The sequence below is a fragment of the Myripristis murdjan genome, chromosome 20, assembly GCF_902150065.1.
Source record: "Myripristis murdjan chromosome 20, fMyrMur1.1, whole genome shotgun sequence".
Lineage (NCBI taxonomy): Eukaryota > Metazoa > Chordata > Actinopteri > Holocentriformes > Holocentridae > Myripristis > Myripristis murdjan.
The window spans coordinates 2,896,263-2,922,190 of record NC_043999.1 but is presented as its reverse complement, the minus strand read 5'-3'; the positions used below and the strand labels follow the sequence as shown (position 1 = coordinate 2,922,190).

The 25,928-nt window shown below is 43.9% G+C and overlaps 2 protein-coding genes across 4 annotated transcripts in view; both read right to left on the bottom strand.

The window, feature by feature from the left end:
• cidea (cell death inducing DFFA like effector a) overlaps positions 1-22,929 on the bottom strand; it is a 28,816-nt gene extending 5,887 nt beyond the window's left edge. Inside the window, exons 1-6 of one of the 3 annotated variants that reach the window (XM_030079721.1) lie at positions 22,709-22,929; positions 20,920-21,058; positions 19,698-19,850; positions 18,684-18,856; positions 17,026-17,168; positions 16,388-16,883 (exon numbers count right to left, since the gene is read on the bottom strand). In XM_030079721.1, coding sequence (XP_029935581.1) covers positions 17,066-17,168; positions 18,684-18,856; positions 19,698-19,850; positions 20,920-21,058; positions 22,709-22,776 — 636 coding nt within the window. In that variant the 5' untranslated portion in view covers positions 22,777-22,929 and the 3' untranslated portion in view covers positions 16,388-16,883; positions 17,026-17,065. Of the gene's footprint in view, positions 1-16,387; positions 17,169-18,683; positions 18,857-19,697; positions 19,851-20,919; positions 21,059-22,708 lie in introns of those variants that run through there. The other 2 variants (XM_030079722.1, XM_030079719.1) reach the window with 2 other exon arrangements.
• On the bottom strand, positions 4,397-15,533 carry tubb6 (tubulin, beta 6 class V). Its single transcript, XM_030079716.1, has 6 exons — positions 15,449-15,533; positions 12,719-12,827; positions 9,070-9,180; positions 7,792-7,907; positions 6,346-6,474; positions 4,397-5,898 (listed from the first exon to the last, which is right to left on the bottom strand). Exons 1-6 carry the CDS (start codon positions 15,503-15,505, stop codon positions 5,080-5,082), a joined length of 1,341 nt encoding a protein of 446 aa, XP_029935576.1. The 5' UTR covers positions 15,506-15,533; the 3' UTR covers positions 4,397-5,079.
• Positions 22,930-25,928: the final 2,999 nt, after the last annotated feature.

Below are 25,928 nucleotides of genomic sequence, written 5' to 3'. Positions count from 1 at the left end.
TACAGCACACCCCTCCCTGTGTGTGTGTGTGTGTGCGCGTGCACACGTCCATGAATGTATTTGTGTTTGACTAGACCTCAGACTGACTGTCATTATCACCTCTGTGTGTGTGTGTGTGTGTGTGTGTGTGTGTGTGTGTGTGAGTGACTGTCCTGTCCCGGGAGCAGCTGCTGAGCCGGCCGCTTTAATGTAGGAAATATTGGGTTACCCGGCCGGCAGATTCCAGACCATCTGAGACGTCCCAAACATTCACCGCTCAGAGTCACCCTGTCACAGAATCCACTCTGTGAGAGGGTGAGTGTGACCGAATGACAGCAGAAACATTAAAGTCCCCATGAAATGACCTCAGATGACCTCCACTTCCTGTAAACAGTGACATCATCCTGCACCAGTGGCCGGAAATTCAAATTTCAACCAATAAAACCTTCAAATCTCTAAACATCCCCTCTCACCCACCTGTCCCTTCAAAATAAAAGTGTGTTTCTCTCCCAAACTGAGATCCTGTTGGTTTGCACTTGTGAGGGATCCATCCCTGCACCCAAACCTCCTGTTTCATCAGGAAATACAACATAACATAACATAAGAGTCCAGTTCATGGGGTCTTTAAATCATATCAGTGTAATCTGTCTCAGTGTAACACGGTGAGTTCACACAGACGCTCTGAAACTCTCAGTTAGAAACGAGGTCACACCCGACATGTGACCGGACCGTGTGTGTGCTCAACGTGACCAGTGTTATCAGCATGACCGCATTTAAAAAAAAAAAAAAAAATGGACGGGAACTTTTAAATCTTGTACATTTCAATTTCAAAATGGGATTTCTCCGCTCAGTTTAAGGCGTCCAGCCACTTAAGAAAAGCAAACAAGCAAGAATGCCATCTAATAATTATAATACATATAATTTATAACATAATTTCAAATGGACTGCCACATGGAAATCATATCATAAATTATTCTTTATGATTATACATCTGTTATAGGTTTTCATATTCTCTTCTATAGCTATTTTGCAGATATATTTCATTACACATCTATGCAGAGGTTCAAAGGTGACATATTTTAGTATATTTTATTTGTATCATTATTTTTATTATTATGAAAAGGTTTTAATTTTTTCTTATATACAGCAGGGGTCACCAATCATGTGCCATGTAGGGCCGCGAGGCTGCAGGTTTTCATTCCAACCAAGACCTCCACCAGGTGATTTCACTGATTAGCTCCTCCTTTCTGATACAAGGTGGGGTGTCACCTGATCAGTGAAGTCACCTGGTGGAGGTCTTGGTTGGAATGAAAACCTGCAGCCTCTTGGCCCTCCATGGCACATGAGTGGTGACCCCTGATATACAGGATATCAGTTTGGGAGAGAAACACACTTTTATTTTGAAGGGACAGGTGGATATTTAATGATTTGTGAAGGTTTTATTGGGTGAAATTTTAATTTCCAGCCACTAGTGCAGGATGATGTCCCTGTTTGAGTTGCTCTGGTTTATTTTTGATATGAAATGAGCTGCTTTTCCAGCACACGGTGCGGCTCAATGTGGCTCTAGTTTTTTTTTCATCAGGCAAAAGTTGTGCCTGGAACCTGGTACTTCTTTTTGGTTCGAGGTTCCACGCGAGCTGAGCCGACACTAAAAGGTGATGTGGAAACACTGCACAGTCTTTGTATTCTGTGTACAACTTCATGAAATGGCAACATGAGGCTTGTAAAACTTATATCATGGTTGATAATCTATTTATAAAAAATTAAATAATCAGCTAATCTCTTAGTTAGATCAATACTTCGGCATCGGCATCGTTGTCTCAGCGTGTGATGAATTTGGAATCGCTGTAAACACCACTGAGTGTGTACTCGTTAGTAGTAATAAAAAAAAAAATAGGAGTAAACTGGTATCTAAACAAATCTGGATCTTGTGAATCAGAAACAAATGAAATCGAAAGAGGAATTCCATGCCGGCAGCAAGCCCTGGTATTGTGCATTGTGTGCTGCTCGCACACACACACATACACACACACACACACACACACACACATACACACACACACACAGAGCAGCCCAGACAGACAGACATGAGCAAAGCATTTGGCATTGATAATGACCGGCCGAGTGGCTGCAGCCCGTCTGTTCTCCGGCTAATCCCAACATAAATAGAAGTGCTGGGGAAATCAACTCTGCGGCACAATGGTGCGGCGGGCGGAGATTAACAAGCTGTTGACGGGGGGTTTTCTCCTCTGTCTGATGTTTGGCGAGGCGCTGAGCGGCCGCCTCGGGCCCCGCGGCCGCTCAGCTGGTCGCAGAGCAGCCACATCAGAGGCATTTCAGGCATTCGGCTGACTGTCCCGTCCACAGTGAGCGCGGCCAGGCCCCAAACCAGCCTGAAACGCCTCACAGCTGTTATGTCCTCCCTGACCATCATTTTCCAGTTTTTTCCCTTTTTTCTGTTTAGCTTATTTCCTTTATCCAAATCAACTTGCACCGAGTGCCACATTAGAGCAAATTCAAATCCCTAGATTGCCGATATTTCGTGCAAACAATTTATAAAGAATGCATGAGGCCAAGCAACAGCGCTAATAGACAGGAAGCAGCAGCAGAAACATCGTTAAAAACATAAATACAAGCGTCCTATGGGGGAAAAAAACATGGTTGTATTTACTACTTTTTGGTTCATCATGGAAGACATGATAATAATAATAAAAAAGGACACAATACGATATTACTGCACTCGATTCCTTCATACAGTAGGGTAGCATTAGCTGTTAGCCTGCAAATCTGTCTGGTTGTTAGCTGTGAGTCGCCGAGATGAGTTGAGTCACGTCCAACATGGCTGTGACATGAGCATCACAAATATAGAAAGGAGAAGAAGTCGTCTCAGGCGTTTGAGCTCTGAAGCTACAAGTTGTGTTTCACTGGGGAACTTAAATAAGCGCGTCCTATGTTTGGACTGTTTTTTCAAACTTCAAGCTGTTTCCTCGTTTAGCTCAGTTTGCTTTGCCAGGGAGACATTTAGGCCTTGTTCAGACTGCCAGCCCAAATCCGTTTTTTGTCCTGTCCAGATTGATTTTAGAAAGTCTGGACTGCGAAAATAAACAAAACAAAAAAGACATCAAATGCAATTTTTGCAAATCAGATCCAAACCACATCTGGAGGAGGTCTCAAATGTGATTCCAGTCAGATTTGTACAGATGCGTCTCAGTCCGGACGCTCAAATAGGATTTCAGAGGGTCATGCCTCTCGCAAAGTGACACATAACAACGACATCAGTTCAAAGTCACGGAGGTGCCTGCTAGTGGCTGCTGTTACCATGGATACATTGATCACAGCCTCCTCCATTGCTGAATTTGTCGAATGCGACGGAGACGTTCTGCACCATGACTTGACAGCGTGACTGTTTGGAGGGCGAGGCGATGGAGCTCTGTTCCTCATGCCTCTTTGCTGATACTGACGCCTATGTTGTTACTATAGCAACCGACACAGATATGTTGGTGAGGTCTGGACACACAAATCCAATCTGATCAGCTCCAAATAAGAGTGGGTACAGTCTGTCTTAAAGATCTGATCCGAGGAACCAATCTGATTTGCCTGCAGTGTGAACGAGGCCTTGGATCCCTGAAAAGTCTTTTAACGAGCAGAAAATAGAGTCTGAACCAACTCCAGGGACGCACGGGTTTAAATAAAGATACAGATTGTTTGCATCGGGCAGCCCACATGTCTGGGAAAGCCTTGCATAACAGAAATACAAGGTTCATATTAGTCTATGTCTTCATCTGAACTGATATGACCAGAGACAGACTCGTCCATCGGTGCCGGGACTGAAATCAGATTTTCTTTTGCAAATCGACAAAGGAGCTCTGCATCACATCTGTCACATAAACGTACGAGGCAGGGACACGACATGCAGTGCGATACACAAATCCAAAACACATGAACTGAGCAGACAAGTACATGTCAAGGCCTTGGGATAAGCTTTTATTTCAACCGCTCTTCAGCCACTCAAGACCTGCGCACATGGAAAAATCACAGCTTGAGAACAAACACACTGGAGCACAGTTCAGTACAAAAAAAAAAAAAAAAAGGAGTATAGCGTCATGTGTTTGGGTCTTTAGTTCTCAGAGATACCTCACCAGCCTCTTTGGACTTTCAGATTTAACATGTCAAGACAGTTAATCGATCACTAAAACATGTATTTCGTCATTTATCTTTCATCATTTTTAGCTAAAGCTGGCTGAATCAGTTTAAATGGAGCAGAGTTCCTGCAACAAGATATGAATGTTTTAAAATTCTTGCTACTTCTGGGATATTGTCAGTAACTGCGCTGTCAAACTCGTGACTTGTTGGTCATCGTAATGATGTGGAAAACTAATCTGATATCCAGTCACTGACATTTTCCTTTTAATGATAAAGTTGTTCCCTGTGTTCTGCCCAGAGCCACAGATAGATATTGTGCAGTCACCGCAATTTGCAGCAGAACTGCCATCCATCATGTCATGAAAGAACCTGTGATTTCATGCCAGCTGACTTTAGGGATGACTGGAAAAACACTGGCATTGCAATGGACCGGTGGTAATCATGGTAATAGTTATAAATATTTGCAGGAAATACTTCATAGTCCTAGAGAAGGGGCAGCAAGAGAGTGCATAATCTACAACTATGGCTCTGGATCAGAAGATTTTATCAAATTCCTCAGAATAAATCACTGTGGTCTCAAGTTTTATCAAGATCCCAGCCCCTTTTGACATGGTTTACTCTCCAGACTCAATCTTCTAGATGATCTACGATTACAGTTTCATTCTAAGGTGAGATTCCTGCCACTTGAAATAATTTGATACTGACTCCAACAAAATGACCGCTTGCATGAAAGTAAAATGTACAACAAATGTCGCTGGGGTATAAGAGCAAACTTGAGCCCTGAACAGTTTGGAGCACAAGAACATACTGAGTATTTTTCTTTCTTTGGAATAAATCGGCGGTGTTTTGGAATGAAACCCCTGCCCTGTCTAGATTTGACCGCTATTCTAATGACGTCCTATCATTACTGTGCCGGTGTCCCGCCAGTGGTTTACCAATAAGCAGCGTTCTGTCTCCTTACTCGTTGATCTCCTCCTCCTCGTCCTCAAAGTTCTCCTCCCCGTCGTTGGCGGTGGCCTCCTGGTACTGCTGGTACTCGGACACCAGGTCGTTCATGTTGCTCTCGGCCTCCGTGAACTCCATCTCGTCCATGCCCTCGCCCGTGAACCAGTGCAGGAAGGCCTTGCGGCGGAACATGGCCGAGAACTGCTCCGAGATCCGCTTGAACAGCTCCTGGATGGCCGTGCTGTTGCCGATGAAGGTGGCAGCCATCTTGAGCCCCCTGGGAGCGATGTCGCAGACGGCCACCTTGACGTTGTTGGGGATCCACTCCACAAAGTAGCTGCTGTTCTTGTTCTGGATGTTCAGCATCTGCTCGTCCACTTCCTTCATGGACATCGGTCCCCTGAAGACGGTGGCGACGGTCAGGTAGCGGCCGTGGCGCGGATCGCAGGCCGCCATCATGTTCCTGGCGTCGAACATCTGCTGGGTGAGCTCGGGGACGGTCAGCGCTCGGTACTGCTGGCTGCCACGCGCCGTCAGAGGGGCGAACCCGGGCATGAAGAAGTGCAGCCTGGGGAACGGCACCATGTTGACGGCCAGCTTGCGAAGGTCTGCGTTGAGCTGGCCGGGGAAACGGAGAGAGGTGGTCACCCCGCTCATGGTGGCAGAGACGAGGTGGTTGAGGTCGCCGTAGGTGGGCGTGGTGAGCTTGAGCGTGCGGAAGCAGATGTCGTAAAGAGCCTCGTTGTCGATGCAGTAGGTCTCGTCTGTGTTTTCGACCAGCTGGTGAACCGACAGGGTGGCGTTGTACGGCTCGACCACGGTGTCTGACACCTGGTGGGACAAAAAGAAAGAAGGATGAAGGGAGGCTTAGGTGACATGGAGAAGGAGAGGAGAGGTGACAGACAGTGGAGGGTCAAAGGGAGAGTTGAGATGCAGAGAAGAGTGGAGAAAGGAGGTCAGTAGGTTGGGTTGAAATAAGATCTAAGACAAAAAGGACAAAGACGATGGAAGATGCATGTCAGTGTGAAGCTAGAGTGAATTTGTGGATGAGGGAGGGCAGAGAGATGATGGAGCGAGACAGGTGGGAAGGGTTAAGGACAGAGGAGAGGATAAAACAATGAGAGTCAATAAAATCAGAGGAGCGAGGAAGCCAAGAAGAAAGAAAATCAATAAAGAGGTGCAGGGAAAGGATAGGAACAAATTAACTATATGAATATTTCCATCCATCCCTCCTTCCAGTGCAAAACTGGCAGCCCACTCCTCTCTTGGTGCTGGTACCTTGGGAGAGGGCATGACGCTGAAGGTGTTCATGATTCGGTCGGGGTACTCCTCTCGGATCTTGCTGATGAGGAGGGTGCCCATGCCGGAGCCGGTGCCCCCGCCCAGGGAGTGAGTCAGCTGGAAACCCTGGACACACCAGCAGAGACATCTTCACTTATTTTCAAGACATTTTTTTGTTACTAAAGACTAAAGACAGTGATGAGGGAGCGTCCCAACTGCAGTTGTTTGGTGAAACTGGAGGAAACTTGTTTGACTAACGTAACATAGGAACATATTGACGCCTCTGTATTTTAGCTCGTTGTTGTTGTTGTATGCTTTGTTGCAAGACACATTTTAGAGTGAATAAAGTCTTTAAAAAATAACCTGAAGATGATTTAAAACTTGGAGGCAGTGTTACAAACATTCCCCAAGAGGTGGAAATAATCTCACTGGCTCAGTTCAACCTCAGTGGCTGCAGCCAAAGAACCATTTTTTTTCCCAGCAAAGAAATACAATCATTCTGAGTTATCTATGTAGCTAATTATCAGTAGCCTAGTTAGCCTTCCAAGCTCAAACTAGCCGTACCACAGTCATGAATAAAGAACAAAAACACTGTATATGTATTTTTGTTAATATTTTGACCAGAGCTCCTTCTTTTCCATTCAAATTTGCCAAACTTGTCATCTTTGGTTCGACACATTGAGCTTCTGTGATAATGAGCCCTTTTAAAAAAGCCTAGTTACCACAAGAGTTCAGTTCACTATTGCTATTTCTTACTGTCAGTGTTAGGATAGAATACCAAATTATATGTTTACTCCCAAAAACCCAATGAACTTAAAGAATTGCTTCCAATAAACAGATTTTAAATGTCCCTTTAAATGCTCATATGACACTCACGTGTCCATGAAAAACTCAATGAACCTTTGCATAAAAATCCCCTCTTCAAAACGCCAAAAAATGGAACTCAGAAACAGCAATGCATTGCAAAAAGGAAAACTCACAAAAAAATCTCGGTCTCACCGGCAGGAAACCAGGAGATGGTGGTGAGAACGTCCATCCAGACGCTGTAATTGCAGCTTTTGCTCTGGATTTGCAGTTTTCTCAGTTCATGGAAACTTTTGACTTGAAACTTCAAACTAAGAGCCAGCGTTTTGCCTTCACAGATACCAAATAAATCTCCTCTCTGTGATCCCTGGTTTCTCTGTCCACGCCCAAAAACTTTCATCCAATTTGATGCTTTGACGTGACCATTTTTGAGCACTAGCCATCTACTCATAATAATAGGATTTTGCATGAAAAATACACCAGGTAGATCGAACCGTGCATCACTTCAGATCCTCCCTTCAAACATCTGCTCCCATGCTGGTGATGATGCCACAGTTCAACCAATGAGATTATTTCTACCTCCACAGCGGCTCTGAGAAACTAAATTTCTGGCTAAAACGTCAGTCTGCGTGTGTTTACCTGGAGGCAGTCGCAGTGCTCACACTCCTTCCTCACTACGTCCAGCACCGAGTCCACTAGCTCCGCCCCCTCCGTGTAGTGACCTTTGGCCCAGTTGTTCCCGGCACCTGTCTGGCCTGCAGACAACCAGCCAGCAATTTAATACGGCAAAGCACATACACACTGTATGGAGAGATGTGCATGTGGAAGCACATGCATGAACTAACACATACATGTACACAGGCTGTACACACACACACACACACACACACACACACAGGGGTGCCGCCAGGGATTTTGGGCCCCATGAAAAGAAATCTTATTGGGCCCTTGTAAAGCCGACCTTTTTATTTCAGGCCTTTCGAGGGCCCCCTCCCCCATTGTGGCCCTGAGTAATCAGTCCCACTTTTCCCCCACTACAATGCCCCTGCACACACACACACACACACACACACACACACACACACACACACACACACACACACACACACACACAAAGGCATTTGCTAAATTTCGGTATATTAATCTGTTAACACTCCACCAACACTCTCACTCCAGTGCACCCATTTAGCTGCAAGAGATAAGGCACAAGAGGACAGAGCACTAGCTTTGTTTTATGATTTGTGTGTGTTTGTGTGTGTGTGTGTGTGTGTGTGTGTGTGTGTGTGTGTGTGTGTGTGCGCTTGAGACAGAGCAGATCCCTGCCTCTTCTCGCAGGGAGATGTCAGTTTATTAAACAAACGCCGGGGTCTTTCCAGTACAAATGCAGTCTGACTCACTGGCTGTTCTCTGAACACACACTGCAGGAGATTAATCTCTGGAAAGTTTCACTGTTGTTCTGTCGACGTAACTCAGAAAACACAAAAAAAAGAAACATAAAAAGTTACTGATGTAAAAAGAAAAAGTCCATTTCCTGGTTGAGTTGTGCTCACTGAACTGTATTCTGCACTGACATTGATTGCTGTTTGCTTACAAGCAACTGTTATTTGTTTCATGGGGATTTTTTTTTCCATCGGTTGCAATAAACTGATCAGCCGACTGTTGTGCAACAAGAAAAGTGAACTCTGTTGTGGGCGTTCTGCAGAACAGACATTTTCTCTGCAACAGTCACTGTTTCTCTTATATAACACCGACTAAACAGAAAATGTCAGACGTGCATCGTTGTCAGCGGGGAAAGCAACAAGCCTCCTCTGCCCCTGACAGCTTCAGGTCCTCTGGTGTTGGGTTTTGGCAGGAGGCGAATAACAAGTAAAATCAGATCAGGTAAAAACACAACAGCAGGTCAAAGGAAAAGTTTACCAAAGATGAAGTTGTCTGGTCTGAAGAGCTGTCCGAACGCTCCCGAGCGGACGCTGTCCATGGTTCCCGGTTCCAGGTCCACCAACACGGCCCGGGGGACGTATTTATGTGCTGCACAAACAAACAGGAGCGGTCAATACTGTCTAGCTCATCTGCAGCACTGAAATGATATAATTTGACATAGCTGACATAATCTAAAATCTTTATTATGAATTTAATCATCACTCCATTCATCTCCTAAATGGAGAACCTGCTGCCTCACATTAACATTATGCTGTCAAAACATGTTGGAAAGTCATCGATTCTGACTTTCTACTTGGAAAAGTTTAATGGATTCGCTCATCAAGTCAGAATACCATTTGACCCACTGCCACCTCGACTCTGGACGAATGTGGTGAACTCATAACATAAAAAATAAAAACCGTTAAAATGCTTTCCTGCAAGTGAAAGCATCTGTAAGTTTAGCACGCCTCATGTTGGCTGCAGAAACAAACTATGAAGGCATGGATCAATAAAACATAGCAAAAATACTGACAGGACAACACCTACACTACTCACAAAAAGTTAGGGATATTCGGCTTTCGGGTGAAATTTCAGGATGAACCTAAAATGCATTATAACCTTTACAGGTGAACTTAATGTGACCTTCTGTAAACTTTTGAATGCACATGTCCAACTGTTCAGTGTTTCAGTACTTTTTGCACAAGTTGCTGTTCTCTAACAAGGAGTTTAACGGCAAAATTCACATCAGGTGTTTGATGCTCCAGCTCATCGAGGTCGTATCATTAGAGAACGGCTGCTGGAGACTGGGGTACCTCAAATGGAGTGGCCTGCACTTTCTCCAGACCTGAATCCCATAGAAAACCTATGGGATCAGCTGAGTCGCCGTGTTGAGGCTCGGAGCTCTGTACCCCAGAACCTCAATGTCCTGAGGGCCGCCCTTCAAGAAGAGTGGGATGCCATGCCTCAGCAGACAATAAGTCGACTTGTGAACAGCATGAGACGTCGTTGTCAAGCTGTAATTGATGCTCAAGGGCACATGACAAGTTATTGACACTGACATTTTTTGTTGTGGTATATCCACCACTGTTGTTGGCTTTTGTTTCAAGAAATTGTTTGAGATGAGGAAATCACCAGTGTATGCTTCTACTTAAATGCCCTACTTTCATGATATAATATCACTGTAGCGTGAACATTTTACATTTTCCATAAATTTCACCCAAAAGCCAAATATCCCTAACTTTTTGTGAGTGTATCATAGAGCGGGAAAATGACTCGTTACAATATGAAATGTTTTGCCCATCACAGTTTCACAAACGGAGTATTAACATTATGACCAGCGACAGGTGGACTGAAGGACACTGGTTATCTCGTTACAGTGGCACCTGTCAGTGGGTGGGATATATCAGGCAGCAGGTGAACATTTAGTCCTCGAAGTTGATGTGTTGAAAGCAGGAAAAATGGGCAAGCATACGGATGTAAGTGAATTTGATAAGTGCCAAACTGTGATGGCTGGCCGGCTCAGAGCAGCTCCAAAACCACAGCTCCTGTCGGGGGTTCCCAGTCTGCAGGGGACAGGCCCGACCACAAGAGTCCCAGGAAGGAAAACCGGTGAACAGAGGCTCATTGATGCATGTGGGGAGCAAAGGCTGGCCCGTGTGGCCTGATCTGCCACAAGAGCTGCTGCTGCTCAAGTTGCTAAAAAGTGAATGCAGGCTGTTTTAAAGAGGTGTCTCTATCACAGAGGTGACATCACAGGTGGTTGTGTCTGAGGCTGAGCAGCGACAGGCCGCTCAGGTTGTCGCTTAGCGGTGTAACGATCCATCAATCTGGGTCGATCCATCGATTGAACATTCAACGATGCAACAGGTTCAATGCAAAGTGTAAGCACTGATCATCAATGTGATCTTTCAGGTCATGCTGCCTTTATTTTGAAATTCTCATGGCGCACTTGCGTCGCCACTTCCGCCTAGGCGCACCTGAAACCATGGTAGTAGCTGCTTTTATTTATTTTATTTAACCTTTATTTAACCAGGCAACTCATTAAGAACAAGTTCTGCTGGCTGGTGCATCAAAGATAAAGACGAGGAGGAGGAAATAGTCGGCTGTGTGGAGATACTTTGGATTCAGGAGAGAAGATGGTCGACTGACAGGACACGTTGTATGGAAGTGATACTGTTTTGAGGTGTTATGGTATCGTCTGATATCGATCACAGGCCTCGGATCGAATCGAAATCGTATCGTGGCAGACTTTGTAATGTTGGCAAATACTGTGTCGTTGTACAAAGAACTGATTTAATATTGTATCATGATGAAGCTTGTGATTTACACCCCTAGTGCCCATGCTAACCCCCGTCCCCTGCCGAAAGCACCTCCAATGGGCACGTGAGCATCAGAACGGGACCACAGGGCGAAGGAGGAAGGCGGCCTCGTCTGATGGATCACGTTTTCTTGTCCATCATGTGGATGGCTGGTGCTTCGGTAATGTTCTGCGGGGAAGCCCTGGGTCCTGCCGTTCATGTGGAGGTTACTTTGACTCGTAGCACCTCCCTAAACGCTGCTGCAGAGCGGGTCCTCCTCTTCATGGATCCCTAACGGCTGTGGCCTCTTTCAGCAGGACGACGCGCCCTGCCACACCGCAGAAATGCTTCAGGAACGGTTTGAGGAACACGACGACGAGTTTAAGGTGTCGACTTCGCCTCCAAATCCCCAGTCGAGCGTCCTGGAGTCCTGGAGCTCCCACCTCGCAGCTCCAGGACTTACAGGATCTGCTGCTGACGTCTCGAGTCCACGCCTCGACGCGTCACGGCTGCAAAAGGAGGACCTGCACAACAATAATGTGACTGTTCGGTGTGAATTATCTGCACTTTACAGCAACAACGTTTTTTTTAAAAAATGGTTTACATTCTAGGAAGCCAGTGACGTTGCTTTAAAGATTTCTGGCTCAACAGTAAACATAACTCTTCACAGTCATATTTGTTATTGTTGAACTTTAATTATGTTGAATCCCAGCATATTGTCCCATCCTGACCTTGTAATAATAATAATAATAATAATAATAATAATAATGATAAAAAACATTTGTTTACATCCAGTGAGGCCATTAGTGTTTCCTTAAAGGTCTATTTTGTTGTCACTGACCTATTAATTAATACATTTTTAAAAAAAAGTGAGGGGAATGAAATGTAGTAAGACTTTTTTTATTTTAATTTAATTTTAATTTTAATTTAATTTAACATGAAAATAACTCAACAGGTCAGTGTCGCCTTTATTGTGTCTGTACAAACCTTTTGAATCCCGAACACGCTGACTTTATTGTGCACAAAAACATGACATATTTAACATAAAATTCCAAGAAAATCGCCATCATATTCACGCAAAATTTACAAAAAAAAAAAGTAAAAAAAACAAATAGTGAGAAAACTACGATGAAACTTTCACAAAAAACTGATGAGATAGATGGATGTGATAGTGGTGATTTTCTCTGAATAATATCTTCTGAAAACTCAGGGTCATCACAAGGCAAGTCATTTGAGGGAAGTGTGTGACTCACAGTGACTCACACACACACACACACACACACACACACACACACACTCTTACACACACTCACACACACACACACACACCCTCAGTGTGTTGTACTTACAGGACGCCTCATTGTAGTAAACGTTGACCCTGTCCAGCTGCAGCGCTGAGTCGCCCACGTAGTTCCCGGCGGGGTCGATGCCGTGCTCGTCGCTGATCACTTCCCAAAACTGAGTCACAGCAGCAGAAGAAGAGAAGACGGTGAACACACTCCTCACACACTCCTCACACACTCCTCTGCACGGTGACTCAGCAACACACCACGACTACTACAGCGTTATGAATACATGGACACCATGCCTGCCAGTAGGAGTAAAAACCAACCTTAATGTACCTGCTGTGCACTGCTCACACACTGTATGGACCACACCCCTTAACCACCGAGCTCAGGTGCTTCGTTCAGGCCCGCTGCCACAGGTGTGACATCAACATCATGGCCGCACACAAGCCTCACATCACCGGCCCGCACGGAGCCCCGACCTCAACCCCAGCCAACACCTTTGGGATCAACTAGACCGGAGACTGTGAGCCGGTGTAACAGCTCAAAGTGTCCCCCCTGACCAGAGTATACCCCGGGGTATACTTTGGGCTAGGCCAGAATGTACGCCTCTAGTCCATATTACACACACACACACACACACACAATAGAGGGAGCTGTTTCAAAAGTCTAACAGATCTCCTGACATGTGGTCTGACATGCAGTAATTTCAGCAAACAGCGGTGAGTCTCTCTCAGTCTCTTTGTAACTTATAGGTCAAAAAGTGTTGGTCCCACAAATGTCCTTTAGATTAGGAAGGTCGCTGGGGAACAAGCTGTGGGTTAGAGAGCAAGGCTTTGCCGTAATTTCTGATGTTTTTAAGCTAAAGCATTCATTTGAAAAAATGAGCAAAAAGAAAAGGGCTAAAAACAGCTGCTAGTTAGCCCAGATCTAGGCTTGGAAGGTGATAGAGATTTGAAAGTTTACATGCATATAGTATTGTTTGTTTTGCTTCTGGTTTTCTGTTATCTTGTTTTTTTTTGTTTGTTTGTTTTTTTGTTTGGGGGGAGGGGGGTGATTTCTGTATCATATCTATCCACATTCAATATTGTATTAGCATTCTTTCAGGGAGCAAAACCATAATGATCAGTGTTACATCTTCAGTTTGATTCATTTCTAGCCATATTGATGCATTTGTTTCCACTATAATACAGTATTAGTTCAAGTTCACAGATTACATTAGATTACCAGATGCCTTCAAAACATTATAAAGCTATTTGTGCACTTGATGTATTCAGTGTGCTGTATGGGCCGTGCACAAACAGCTGTGTCACTGCTGAGTTATTTCCCCACAGAGGCTCAGTGTCCAGCCTCCGCTCTCGTCTTCATTTCAGTGCCAGTTGCAGCTGACTTGGCTCTTTTGTCTCCTCCCATTTCTCTGTCTCACTTTCAGTTTGGATCAGTTCAGATACACGTTTTTTTTTTTTTTTTTTTTTAACTCTTTTCGGGGTGTAAATGGGCCTGTAGCTGTGCGCTGGCTGAACGCCTGGTGATTTACAGCAGCCGAGCAGTCATCCTCAGCCTAAATTCCTTGAATAGTCGCACGGTGGTTCAGAGTTCACCTCACGGCTCCATGGCACCCTTATAAGTTTATTATAGGGCACTGGCCTATAATAAAGGAGGGTGACACAGGGGAGCCAGTGAACATCAGCCATTCATTCATTCATTCATTCATTCCTTCAGTTACGCATTCAGGACAAAATACCCCATTCAAATGAAGCCTAACAAACACGTACTGCAAAACATGTCCCAAAAAAAACTTAAATAATTATGCTGTGATACATTTTATAAGATAACTGTAGATATATCACACCAGAATAATGACTGTACTGTATGGCACCTTATGGTGCACTGCATACGTACTGTAACTCTCTATGGGACTATATAGCAAATATTACAGGGATACCACAAGACATGAAATACTGTGTAGTACTGCAAGGTAGCTACTAACTCATAGTGTACTACACATGTACTATGAGTCTCTATACAATTATAGTGAATATTTTAGTGATTCTATAGGAGGTAATGGCCAAATACTGCAAGGTTATTAAAAACTCACCACGCACACTGTCCAAATATTACAGTGAATATTATAGTGATACCATAGGGAATACTCATTAAAACACTGGTTCTTAAATGGTTCTTCAAAATGCTCTCTGGTTCTACAAAGAACCATCAGCAGCTGAAGAACCTCTTTATTTAGGGGCTGGTTCCTCACACACTTTCTGTGGTTCTTTAAAGTGCTAAAGTTGATTTAAAATGCTCAAAGAACCTTTTATTCAGAAAAATCACTTAAGAACCATTAAAAAAAATCAGCCCACTGAGCCAGTTGGGTCCACAAGGAACATTCTTAAAAAGAGTTATTTAAAGAGCCTATTTTAGCCTACTAAAGTTCTTTAAAGAAACATTTGTGGTTCCTGGGGTTCTTTAAAGAATCCCAAGAACCACAAAAATGGTTCTTTAAAAAACCTCTTGCTAAAAGGTTCTTTGTGGAAGCAAAATGGTTCCTCTAGGCATCACTCTGAAGAACCATCGTTGGTTCCGGTGAGCACCTTTATTCGTCTGTGCGGTTCTGTGAGCTCATGCTGACTCAGAGCTGAAGCGGCTGTCCGGACGTTTCGGTGAGTTCAAGTTAAAGCGGTTCTCTCTGTGAGGACAGAAACTTCCTGCTCTGTTCTCGCCCCGCAGAACTTGTTCTCTACTTTCCTCTCAGAGCAGAACCTCCAGCTGAGGGAGGGCCGGGGTGCGTCTCACCTTGGTGCCGATCTGGTTGCCGCACTGTCCGGCCTGGATGTGGACGATCTCCCTCATGGCTCCTCTGGCTCTTCCTCAGTGTGCGGTGTGTGTGTGCGTGTGTGTGTGTGATGTCTGTCCCGGGCTGCTGCTCACTGCCGGCTGGACTGTCCCGCTGCTGATCCGACTGCTCACACGAGCGCGCGCCCACTTCTTCTGCTGCTCCGATGCGCGTTCACGCGGCCACGCCCTGAGGGGCGCCCCCGGGACCCGTCCCAACTCCAGAGTCCAGTCTGACCCCCCTCACACACACACACACCCCCCACACACACACACCCCGTCCCTGTCAGTCACACAGAGGAGCCACGAGGGCGATGCTGTAACAACAACAACAACAACAATAATAATAATAATAAATTTATTGATCCCAAAGGGAAATTTGGTCAGCTGTAGTTACTCAGTTCTCAAGAGAAGAATGAGATTATTGGAAGAAAAAAAATGTAACTATGTGCCTTTCAAATATGTTTAAAAAAAAAAAAAAAGTAAGTGCATTCAGTATAAAGTTGTATCAAAAGTATGTGCATTAAATCTGAATATGTGCATAATCCTACAAAATCTTACAACAATAAATACAGAAATAAGAAACTGAGCATATGTTAAAAAAAAAAAAAAAAAGTGTATCATCCACACACTGGTGAACTGTCAAGTCCTACAGGCATAAATTATTGCACAGTTAAATGGTTTAATAAATTATCATAATAACAACAGCAATAACAATAATACTTCTGTAAAGCATAATATTTTGTAAGAAGCATGGTGGAAAACATGTAAACTACATTTTTAAAAACAATAAACATTTAAAAGGAAAAAGTAACAATTAAACGTATGGAGGACTCTGAACGGGTCTGAGTGCTTCGTAAAAAGAAAATAAAGTGTAAACAGACCAAGAGAGATCTGGACAAACCTTTAGAGGAATCTTTATTGTACTTTTGACTTAAAATTCACTTTTTTACAACATCCACCCCGACAACAAGCATATATATATATATATATTTATATTTATATATACACACACAAAGACTTTATAGCTCAACATAATGAGGCCATTCAAAGCTAAAAACAAGCAGAAAATGCCACAACAGTCCAAATGTCGTGTGCCGCTGCATTTCACAAATACTTTCCTCCCACAGCTACATGTTACAAAACCACACACACACACACACACACACACACACACACACACTAGAGATATTCAGACAACACAAAGTGGTGATTAAAAACCTTTTGAGCAAACTAGAAAATCTAAATCTGGACAAAAAGGAGATCAGAATATAAAATAACATTGTCTAAACAAGAGGAAACTATGATTTTTTCCACCACAAAATGCTTCTTATGGTATTTAATGGCTGCATTCAGTCTCACACACACACACACACACACACACACACACACACACGCACAGATATTTGTTTAGTTACTACATTGACTGAACGGTTGACTAACGGTTGGTTTACTGGACAGCTGCAGAACCTGAATCTAGTCCCACTGATGCAAAAAACACTTAAGACTCTCTCTCTCTCTCTCTCTCTCTCTCTCTCACACACACACACACACACAGACACACACACACACACAGAGCTAGCAGTCGTCCTCTGCGGAGAGCTGTGGTATGGATGCGGAGGCGTGCAGCAGCAGCTGGCCGGCCAGCCTGGTCATGTAGGTGCAGCAGCGCAGCAGCAGCCTGAGAGGGAAGGGAAAGGGTCCGGCCTCCGTTACCACAACAACACTGCTGATGTGTGTTTAAAGGGACAGTACGTAAAGATTTAAGATTCATTCTAGCCCAAAATGATCGTCAGATAGGCAGGGAGGTGACTGAAACCATCATCAATAGTGGTGACTCAGCCATGACTTCACAGATTTGACTCAAAACTCAGTGTGGAGCAGCAAGAGGCTCCTCTAATGCCATCTAGTGGTCAGCTCCTGAATAGGCCTGAGCCAACCTGATATCATGGCACAGCGTGTAACACACCCGCCGGTCCACCAGAGGAAACAGTCAGTGTGACGTTGTGGTGTCACCTAGGCATCACAACTACACACGTTAACGGTTCCCAGTTCAGGTGAAGCCGTGTGGCGCCCCCTGCTGGGTGGCAGCAGCTGTCAGAGTGGGTCCAGCCTCATGGAGTCACCTGGTCCCATCAGTGTTTACCTGCTGCAGCAGATCAGGGCCTCGGTCCTGTCAGATCAGCTGCTCGTGTTGTGGGGAGTTACTGTGGGCTTGTTAGGGAGAACGGGCCTGAGCTGAGGTTCTGTGTGGAACCCAGAACCCTGCAGCCCAGAACCCTGCAGCCCAGAACCCTGCAGCCCCAACACCGTCACCACGCTCCTGGCCACAAGGTTAGAGTCAGGTCATGTTGAGAATGTGTTAAGAATGTCTTATTCTTATGTTTTACTCCAAATGGTGAAGTTTAGGGTTTAAACCGGTCTCAGTTGGGCTTAAGGTCAGAGTTTGGTTCAGGTTAGGGTCAGATTAGGGTTAGAGTCTCAAATTCTACTCTAACAGGGTTAAGGTAAGGGTTTTGGCCTAGTTTAAGTATAATTTAGCATCTAAGTTTGGTGAAGGTCAGTACCAGGTTGAGGTTCGGGTCTAACATAGTCTTATAATCTTATTTTGGAGACGGTTAAGATTAGTTGAGATTAAGGTCAGGGTTAAGGTTGGGAAGCCGTCACATTACTGCTCTTTCATACAACCGTCTATTTTTCCACGCCTCAGCGACACAACGTGATGCTGCCACGCTGCCCTCTGGTGGTCCAGTGGCTGTATTACACGCTTTGCCTTGATACTGCACCGACTGCTTGTGTGTGTTTAAAGGGGCAGTACGTCATGATTTGTTCTAGCTCATAATGACCGTCAAATAGGCAGAGAGGCGACTGAAATCAACAGCAGTGACTCAGCCATGACTCAACAAAATTATGACTCAAAACTCCTCCTCTAGCGCCATCTAGTGGTCAGCTCCTGAACAGTGCCGGGCGATATGGATAAAATCAAACATCACAATGTTTTTTGTTAACTAAACACCTCAGTATTGATATTGTAGGGATGACTATTGATGCTTCCACAGTATATTTGCACAATGAGATTTGGTTTCATATGGATGTTCATAAGAATCAGTCACTCCTGTGAGGAAGCATCATCAGTCTGAGTTTCAAACATGAAAAAGGAAGTCGGGCAGCTGGAGGCCCAGCGCGGCGCTCTGACCTGAGGACGTGCTTGGCCTTGGTGCACCTGAAGTCGTAGGACAGCGTGTAGATGTCGTACAGCGTGGCTCTGACCGACAGGCAGCCCAGGAACTCCTGAGGGTGCAGCTTGTACAGGTCAAAGGTCAGCTTGGCGATGCCGTTCCTCTTTGGCTGCCGGAAGCTCGGGAACATCTGAAACCAAAAACCACAACAAACCACATGTTCAGTCACATCGTTATGGAAGAAATTTGAGGCAGGAAACTCTGTAAGTCTAAATTCTCATGTTGACACAACTGCAGATATTAAAAAGATAAACATCTACAGCAGATTTCAAGGCTAAACACACATACACACACACGCACACACACTATTACAGGGCAACTCTGCCAATATAGTCTCATAATATATTTGTAGGTGCTGCCCCCTTGTGGCAGTATTCGATAAAGACTATAAACACTTACCTTGACAAAAATTACTTTCAAAAACACCAAACTAACAGAAAAGAAGCCATGAGCCGGGAGGGGGGAAAAAAATCTTGATCTGATTCTACTCATTCCATAAATTAGTTTGTTTTAATGTGAAATGACACCGGTAATTTCCCCTTTTATTAAGCTTTCTGTGCAGAGAAAAGGTGAAATGATCAAGCATGAGTTTTGTTATTTGGCTGAACTTTTTTTGTAGAGATAAAATTACTGGCTTGAAAATCTATTTAAGAAAAAATAAGTCATTTAAAACATCAAGTTATTTTTTATGCTTTTTTTTCCCAATATGTGAGATTTTCAGGCATTCCTAAAAAGATGTGAATCAGATTCTCAATTCTCAAGAGAAGAATTAAACTATAAGACATAGAAAAAGAAATAAAAACTAAAACCTTTATTATGCGTGCATTAACAAAGTAAAGCCACTTTTCTGAGCTGCACCAGGAACAGCTCCACATATTAACATGTGGTGGCTTTCTAACATTCATACACCTCAGTAACAAGTATTTTTAGTTATTTCCACTCTTGTATTTCCCCCTCAGTGCTTCCCAAACCTTGTTCCGCGTCCACATCTCGCCTTTCTCCAGCACCATCAGCGCCGTGTCGCCGGGCAGAGTCTGGAAAAACGCCTCCGAGTCGATGACGGTCCCGTCCTCCTCCAGGACCAGAGTGAAGACCCGGCAGGACAGCAGGAGCACCCTCGCCGCCTGACGGGACAGGGGCGGGGAAAGGCCTCAAATCTTTAAAATATCCCATTACAAAGTAAAACTCTTATTCCAAATGATCCCTCAGTTAAAGTACAACATGCTTTCTCAGTGTGAAAAGTTAAAATAGCTCATTGTGCAGAATGTTTATGTTTACTGATGGCTTGTATTATTATTTAAATTAGATATATCTTATATAGATGTATAGAGGTATTATTTTGAACACTTGGGGGGGGGTGGTCATTAGAGGCACATGACATGCTGTACCTTTTGGATGAATAAACAGGCAACTAACCAATTAATTATTGTTAGGGTGATTAAAAAAAAGTTAATAAGCACAGGGAAAAGGTTTTATCTGGATCTGTGCCAGTTGGATTTTGTTGCAGGCACTTTGGTGGTGGTAAACAAATTTATTCTGTCCATTTACACTCGAGTCACATTTATTTGCTCGAGGATGTTTCCTTCTACTACACAAAAATGACAGTGGGTGACAGATTTGCCCTTTTTCTGTGCAAAACGTTTAAAAGATTTTTTTTTTTTTTTTTTTTTTTTAAAAAGCATGCATTAACATATGTTCACATGCTTTCCATGTGAACATACGTGATGATTTAAACCAGAGACTCTGACATTCTGCACATCAATCTGTGCTAGATTAATCTGTGATGTAAATGTGAAATGCATCTAAAGTTGACAGGACGAGCTCTCCTCCCTGCATCATTTTGTGAAACCAGGACCTGGATATCTTTCTGGTAGCACTTCCAAAAACACCCAAAGCTGTTTAAAGAAGTTATTTTTTACCATGCATACTGTGAAAATGCTGTGTTTAGGTCATTTGGACTGATGCTGCGTGTGGTTTTAGGTTAATTTTCTGCACATAAAAAAGGAAAACCTGTCAGAGCAGTGAGGAGAGGGAAGAATAAAGTTGTAGGTATGGGTTTGCATGGAGAAGATGATGTTTAAAAAAAAAATGCAAGAGGAGCCGAGACAAATCCTGGAGGCTTCTCAAGCAGCCCTGCACATCATGACCCTGACCCTCCCACCTCCTCCTCCACCTCCTCCTCCTCCTCCTGACCTGCTCCAGCAGCTCGTCCAGCGAGGAGGCGACCAGGCTGCGGCAGCGCCTCCTGCTCTGCGTGCAGACCTTGAAGCAGCGCGGCTGGGCCGGGGGGAGGATGTGCCGCGTCACGGTGGCCTGGACGGACGACACCGACCTGCAGGACGAAGGGAAAAGGTTCAGCTGGTGTTTCCAAAAGGCAGAGGGAGGCGCTGCACGGCTCCGGCGGCTCACAGGACAGGCGCTCTTTACTGAGGCAGGTCAGAGTCCAGACAAAATCCTGGAAGTCTTGCTTGATATTAATCTGGAAGTGATGCAGACAAACATGGAAAAACTAAAGCTCTCAGTATATTATTTATTCCAGAGCAAGGCGACTAAACAGACCAACACACATCGACTCTCTGTCTTCTTCTTTGCTTCATTCAGAGACGGAGAGCCACAGTTTTCTCCACGGTTATCTGCATCATCTACATCATTTATCAAGGAAAACCTCCAGGATTTTGTTTCTAAAAAGTTCAACTGGTAGTCAGTGATTCTTTTTTTCCTGTGGAGAAAAACATCGACATCCTCACTGCCCAGCTCCCACTGGTGAGCCTGCATGTTCATTTTGAGCATTTTGCTCTATGTAAATCTCATCATTCATTACATTTTTAAGGTAAACACTTAAAGGACTCTTAAAGGAAACCCAGACCGTGCTCTACAGTCTGTTTTCAGCTGTCACTTAGGAATGGTCTGGAAACAAAAGGTTATTCAATTTTGGACTGAAACTCAAATGAACGCACCCGAGAAGGGAACATTCAGCGATCTGAAGTGCTCCAAGCCAAAAAAAAACCAAAAAAAAAAAACACCAAACACCAAAATCAGTGCCACTGCTGGTGCCGGCAGTAAAACATGTTACAGCCACATCACCTGAGACTAAAATCCCTCCTGGTTTCTGCAAATATGAGGGTTTGATCCCATCTGGACAGATTTCTGATGCCAAAAATGAAGTTTCCTGTGAATGGAGTTTTGGCCCTTGCAGCTGCGGGTTATTTTGCCCTGAATGGAGTGACTTTTCTTTGCCAAATGGCAGCATTTTTTTTTTTTTTTTTTGGCTGCATTGTTACAAAACCGTCCAGGCATTTCCAGGTCAGCTGAAGCAGGTAAATACAGAGCTTAGTGCTGATTCCCACTGCCCTGTGTGTGTGTGTGTGTGTGTGTGTGAAAATTTATTTATACTTAAAAAACACCTTCATCTGTGTCTTGGCCTCAGTTTCACGCCAGGAAAGAAAAGAAATGTTCGACTTTTGTCAACAGAAAACTGACAAAAGATTTGATCAACTTAGTTTGCAGACTTGGTTTACAAAAAAACGTCTAAGGGACAACAAGCACTAAAATTAATATATTAAATACATAAATAAGACATAAAACGTCGGTCCAGTGTGCGCGTAAAGCGCCTTGCTGCAGAGGACGCCACGGATTTATTCTGCTTTTCTCCTCTTTTGTCCGTTTTCGGTGAATTTAGAGAAAGACGGAGCGCCTCTGTGGAAACACGGCGGTATGAACCTGGATCTTTTCTGTTTTTTTTGCGAATAATAAAAACAGCTCGTGGCAAATCCCTCCAATCGTGCCAAATTACGCACAGCGATTTGTTGCGAAAATGACAAATAATTTTAAAAATGCCAATGTAAAGCTATCATATAAAAAAAAAAATAGACTCAAATATGATTCACTATCACAGGAAATCAATAAATAACATCAATTCTTGGTAGAGATACTTTATTATGATTATTATTCGACATGAGTGATGACAGGCAGACTCACGGACCTCAGCAGCGTCTCGGGCAGCAGCGTCTTGGCGTACTCCACTCCTGACTGGATGGACAGCGGCGCCATAGTCCTGTCAACTAGTCAATCAATCAATCAATCAATCAATCAGCGGGGAAATCAATAGTTCCGAACCGGGACGGTCCAAGTCAGGCTGCAGGTGCTCCTGTCTCTTCCTGCTCTGCCACCCTGCACACACACACAGACACGCACACATACACACCGGCCACCGTGAACCAAATCTTTATTAAGACTTTGGCCTGACATGATTGGTCAGTAATCAGGGACGGCAGCCAATAAAAGCTCTCCGCTAAACCTGGCCCCGCCTCGCAGCCAAATAACGGATTATAGATGTTGTTGGTAACAGTGTAAGTTTTTTATTTGTTTTTTTGAGGAGATATTAGGATCAATATGACAGCTGCTATTAAAATCAGAGAGAGAGAGAGAGAGAGAGAGAGAGAGAGAGAGAGAGAGAGAGAGGAAAATAAAATGAAATTCCCACTTTGCTAGTCCCCCTTCCACACAAAAAATTAATAAAAAAAAAATAAAAGGGCATTTAACAGGCAGCAGGTGTTTAACAGAAGGAGACCTCCTCGCTCACTGTGGCTGTCAGTCACTGAGGACATATTTCAAATCTGTCTCAGATTATTTCATTAATCCAGCAGGTCTCAGGGGGTCGGATTCTCAGGTGGATAAATCAACCTGTAATATTTATATGCTGTTCCTGTCGTCGCTCCATCACATCTGGGGTTAGACAGAATGGGATAAATCACGTCGGGGCACAAAATGTAAGAGTTACTGCCGCCTCTGAATTTTATATGGAAGAAAAAAGCCTTCATATTGTCAGTACATGTTTTAGAGACGTCTTGCCTCATGTTCTTAGAGGAGCTCATGTCTTATTACGGAGAGTTTTTCTTCATTAACCAGCTGCTTTACAGCCGACCTGCACCTCAGGTTGCATTCAACCGGCTGATCTGACAGTCAGGGAGGATATTTCCTCTGCTGGTAAGGTGGCGGTCCGGCCGGTGTCCGGGGTGTTTTTGTGGGACAAGACAGAGGACGCCAGGTGAGAGGGCGGTCCTTCAGTCCGTCCCGGGACAGATGGCTGTTTACACCTCTGATGTGATGTGGACTCGAGCGTCCCAGGCCTCTGAAGGCATCCTGAGATCCCATCACTGATGACGCACTGCTGCTGTTCACACCTGAGCTGAGAGGAGCAGCTTGTGTTCAGATGCTCGTACCAGGTGGGACAGACGCTGAATGACATTAGGAAGACAGTCCAGTTTAACCCTCCTGTTCGCTTCAGATTCACCAACTCCAGTATCTTCAACCTCCTGAAAAGCATTAGAATAAAAATTGTTTCCCAAGTTTAAATTTTTCTGATGATTATAAATGGCATGTTATAGCTCAGTGTCATCCAAACCAGCTGGAGCAAATGTGTGTAAAGCCCAGTAACACCTGCAGCTACAAAATGTGTCCAGGCCATTGAAAGTATATGTTAATTTTATTTTTACACACTTGTCCCCACTAAATTGGGAAAAGGCAAGAAATATGAGGCCAACAAAACAAAACAAAAACTGTTTTAATTGTGCATTTATAGATGTTAAAAACTGCACTGACCCTTAAGATAACAGGAGGGTTAAAACCCCCACTCCGCTCCGGTAGATTTTCTATTTTTCCTTCAACCTATGTGATGCATGTGTGGTTTTATGTGTCATATATATTTTGATAAAGCTTTTCTAGGTTTTCATCATGTTTTTTCTCCCCTCCCTGTCTCTGTGTTGTGTTATTTGTGCTCTCAGATGTTTATTCGGTTGATAAACTGCATGAATGTCACAAGACACAATCAGGCCGGTTTGGCCCGGGCAGCCAGTATCAGTGACATGTGGCTCGCTCACTTTTTGCCACTGATTTATTTCCGTCTCTGGGTTCCGGCTGTGTTGTGACCAGCGCTGCAAAAATCTCTGGACTGATTCTGCGCCAGACGTTTAAGGAGCTTAGACAAAAGAAATCAGGCTGGTATTCTATTGTTTCAGACTGAATGAGCTTGGACTAGAGATTACAGATCGAGGACATTTTTATTGAGTTACTAAACACTAAAAAGCACCCAGTTCCCTCTTTATCAGGTCCACCTGTACAATCTAATCTAATTTAATCCAATCCAACTGTTGTGGCATAAAGTTTCCTCTCCTGCTGCCTATAATGCTCAGCTTGTCTTGTTGTCATGGTAACAGAGGTGTTCATTCACTTCTGTGTTTGACATTGAGCTCATAGTTAGTGCTGCACTTTACTGACAGCTGTTTCCACTACTCTGTCCCTCTCATTGTATATAAATAGGGAGGACAAAAAATTAGAAACACCTCTCAGTATAATGCAGTCCAGTAGCAGACCTCTGCAAACTACAACCTCAGTAATAAACACAGAATTAAAATGACACATTCTGCGCAATGTCAACACAAACTGATCATTATAAACTTTGTTAAAAGGTGGAATTGATGGCAGAGCCGCTGAGCTGAACTGCGTCAGACTGGATTTGCAGCCGCACTCTGCTGCCTCCCTGCCTCTCTTCCTCTGAAAACCAAACAGAAAATGACCAAATTAACCAAAGTTGGCTTTAACTTTGACGCATGCACAGCACAGAGGTGTGGAACCAGGTGGACGGTGGCTGTGGTTCCCATCGGACGTTTCATGCAGACGGGCCAGATGTGCTGCACTTTAAAAAAAAAAAAAAAAAATTAAAATTAAAATTAAAATCAATTATTTAATAATTAATAATAATTTCAGAAGAATCGTGTTGAAGTTTGGATTATTATGAAGTTAAAAAAAAACATCTGAAAATGAAGTTTCGTGCGAAAATCATCAATATTGGCTGCCTCCACCGTTTCTCCCGTGAGCCTCTTCGGTGTATATTGATGGAGAAACGGGAAGTAGCATAGATATCTATAATAAATTTATTATTTATTATCTGTTGGGCAGGAAAGCTAATCCAGCTGTTTACTGTATGCTAATTCTCACAGAAATCTCCAATTGTCAGAGCCTGGATTCTTCTGTGGTGTTGGTGTCCTAATCTGAGATTTCGGAGGATTTTTGACCATTTTTCCTAATTTGCTAGTGGACAAAATGATTAAAATTTGCATCAAATCTGTGTAAATGCAAACGTTATCAACCCAAAAGTTGCCATAATGTTATACACTTTAAATACTTTAAAATAAACCAAACCA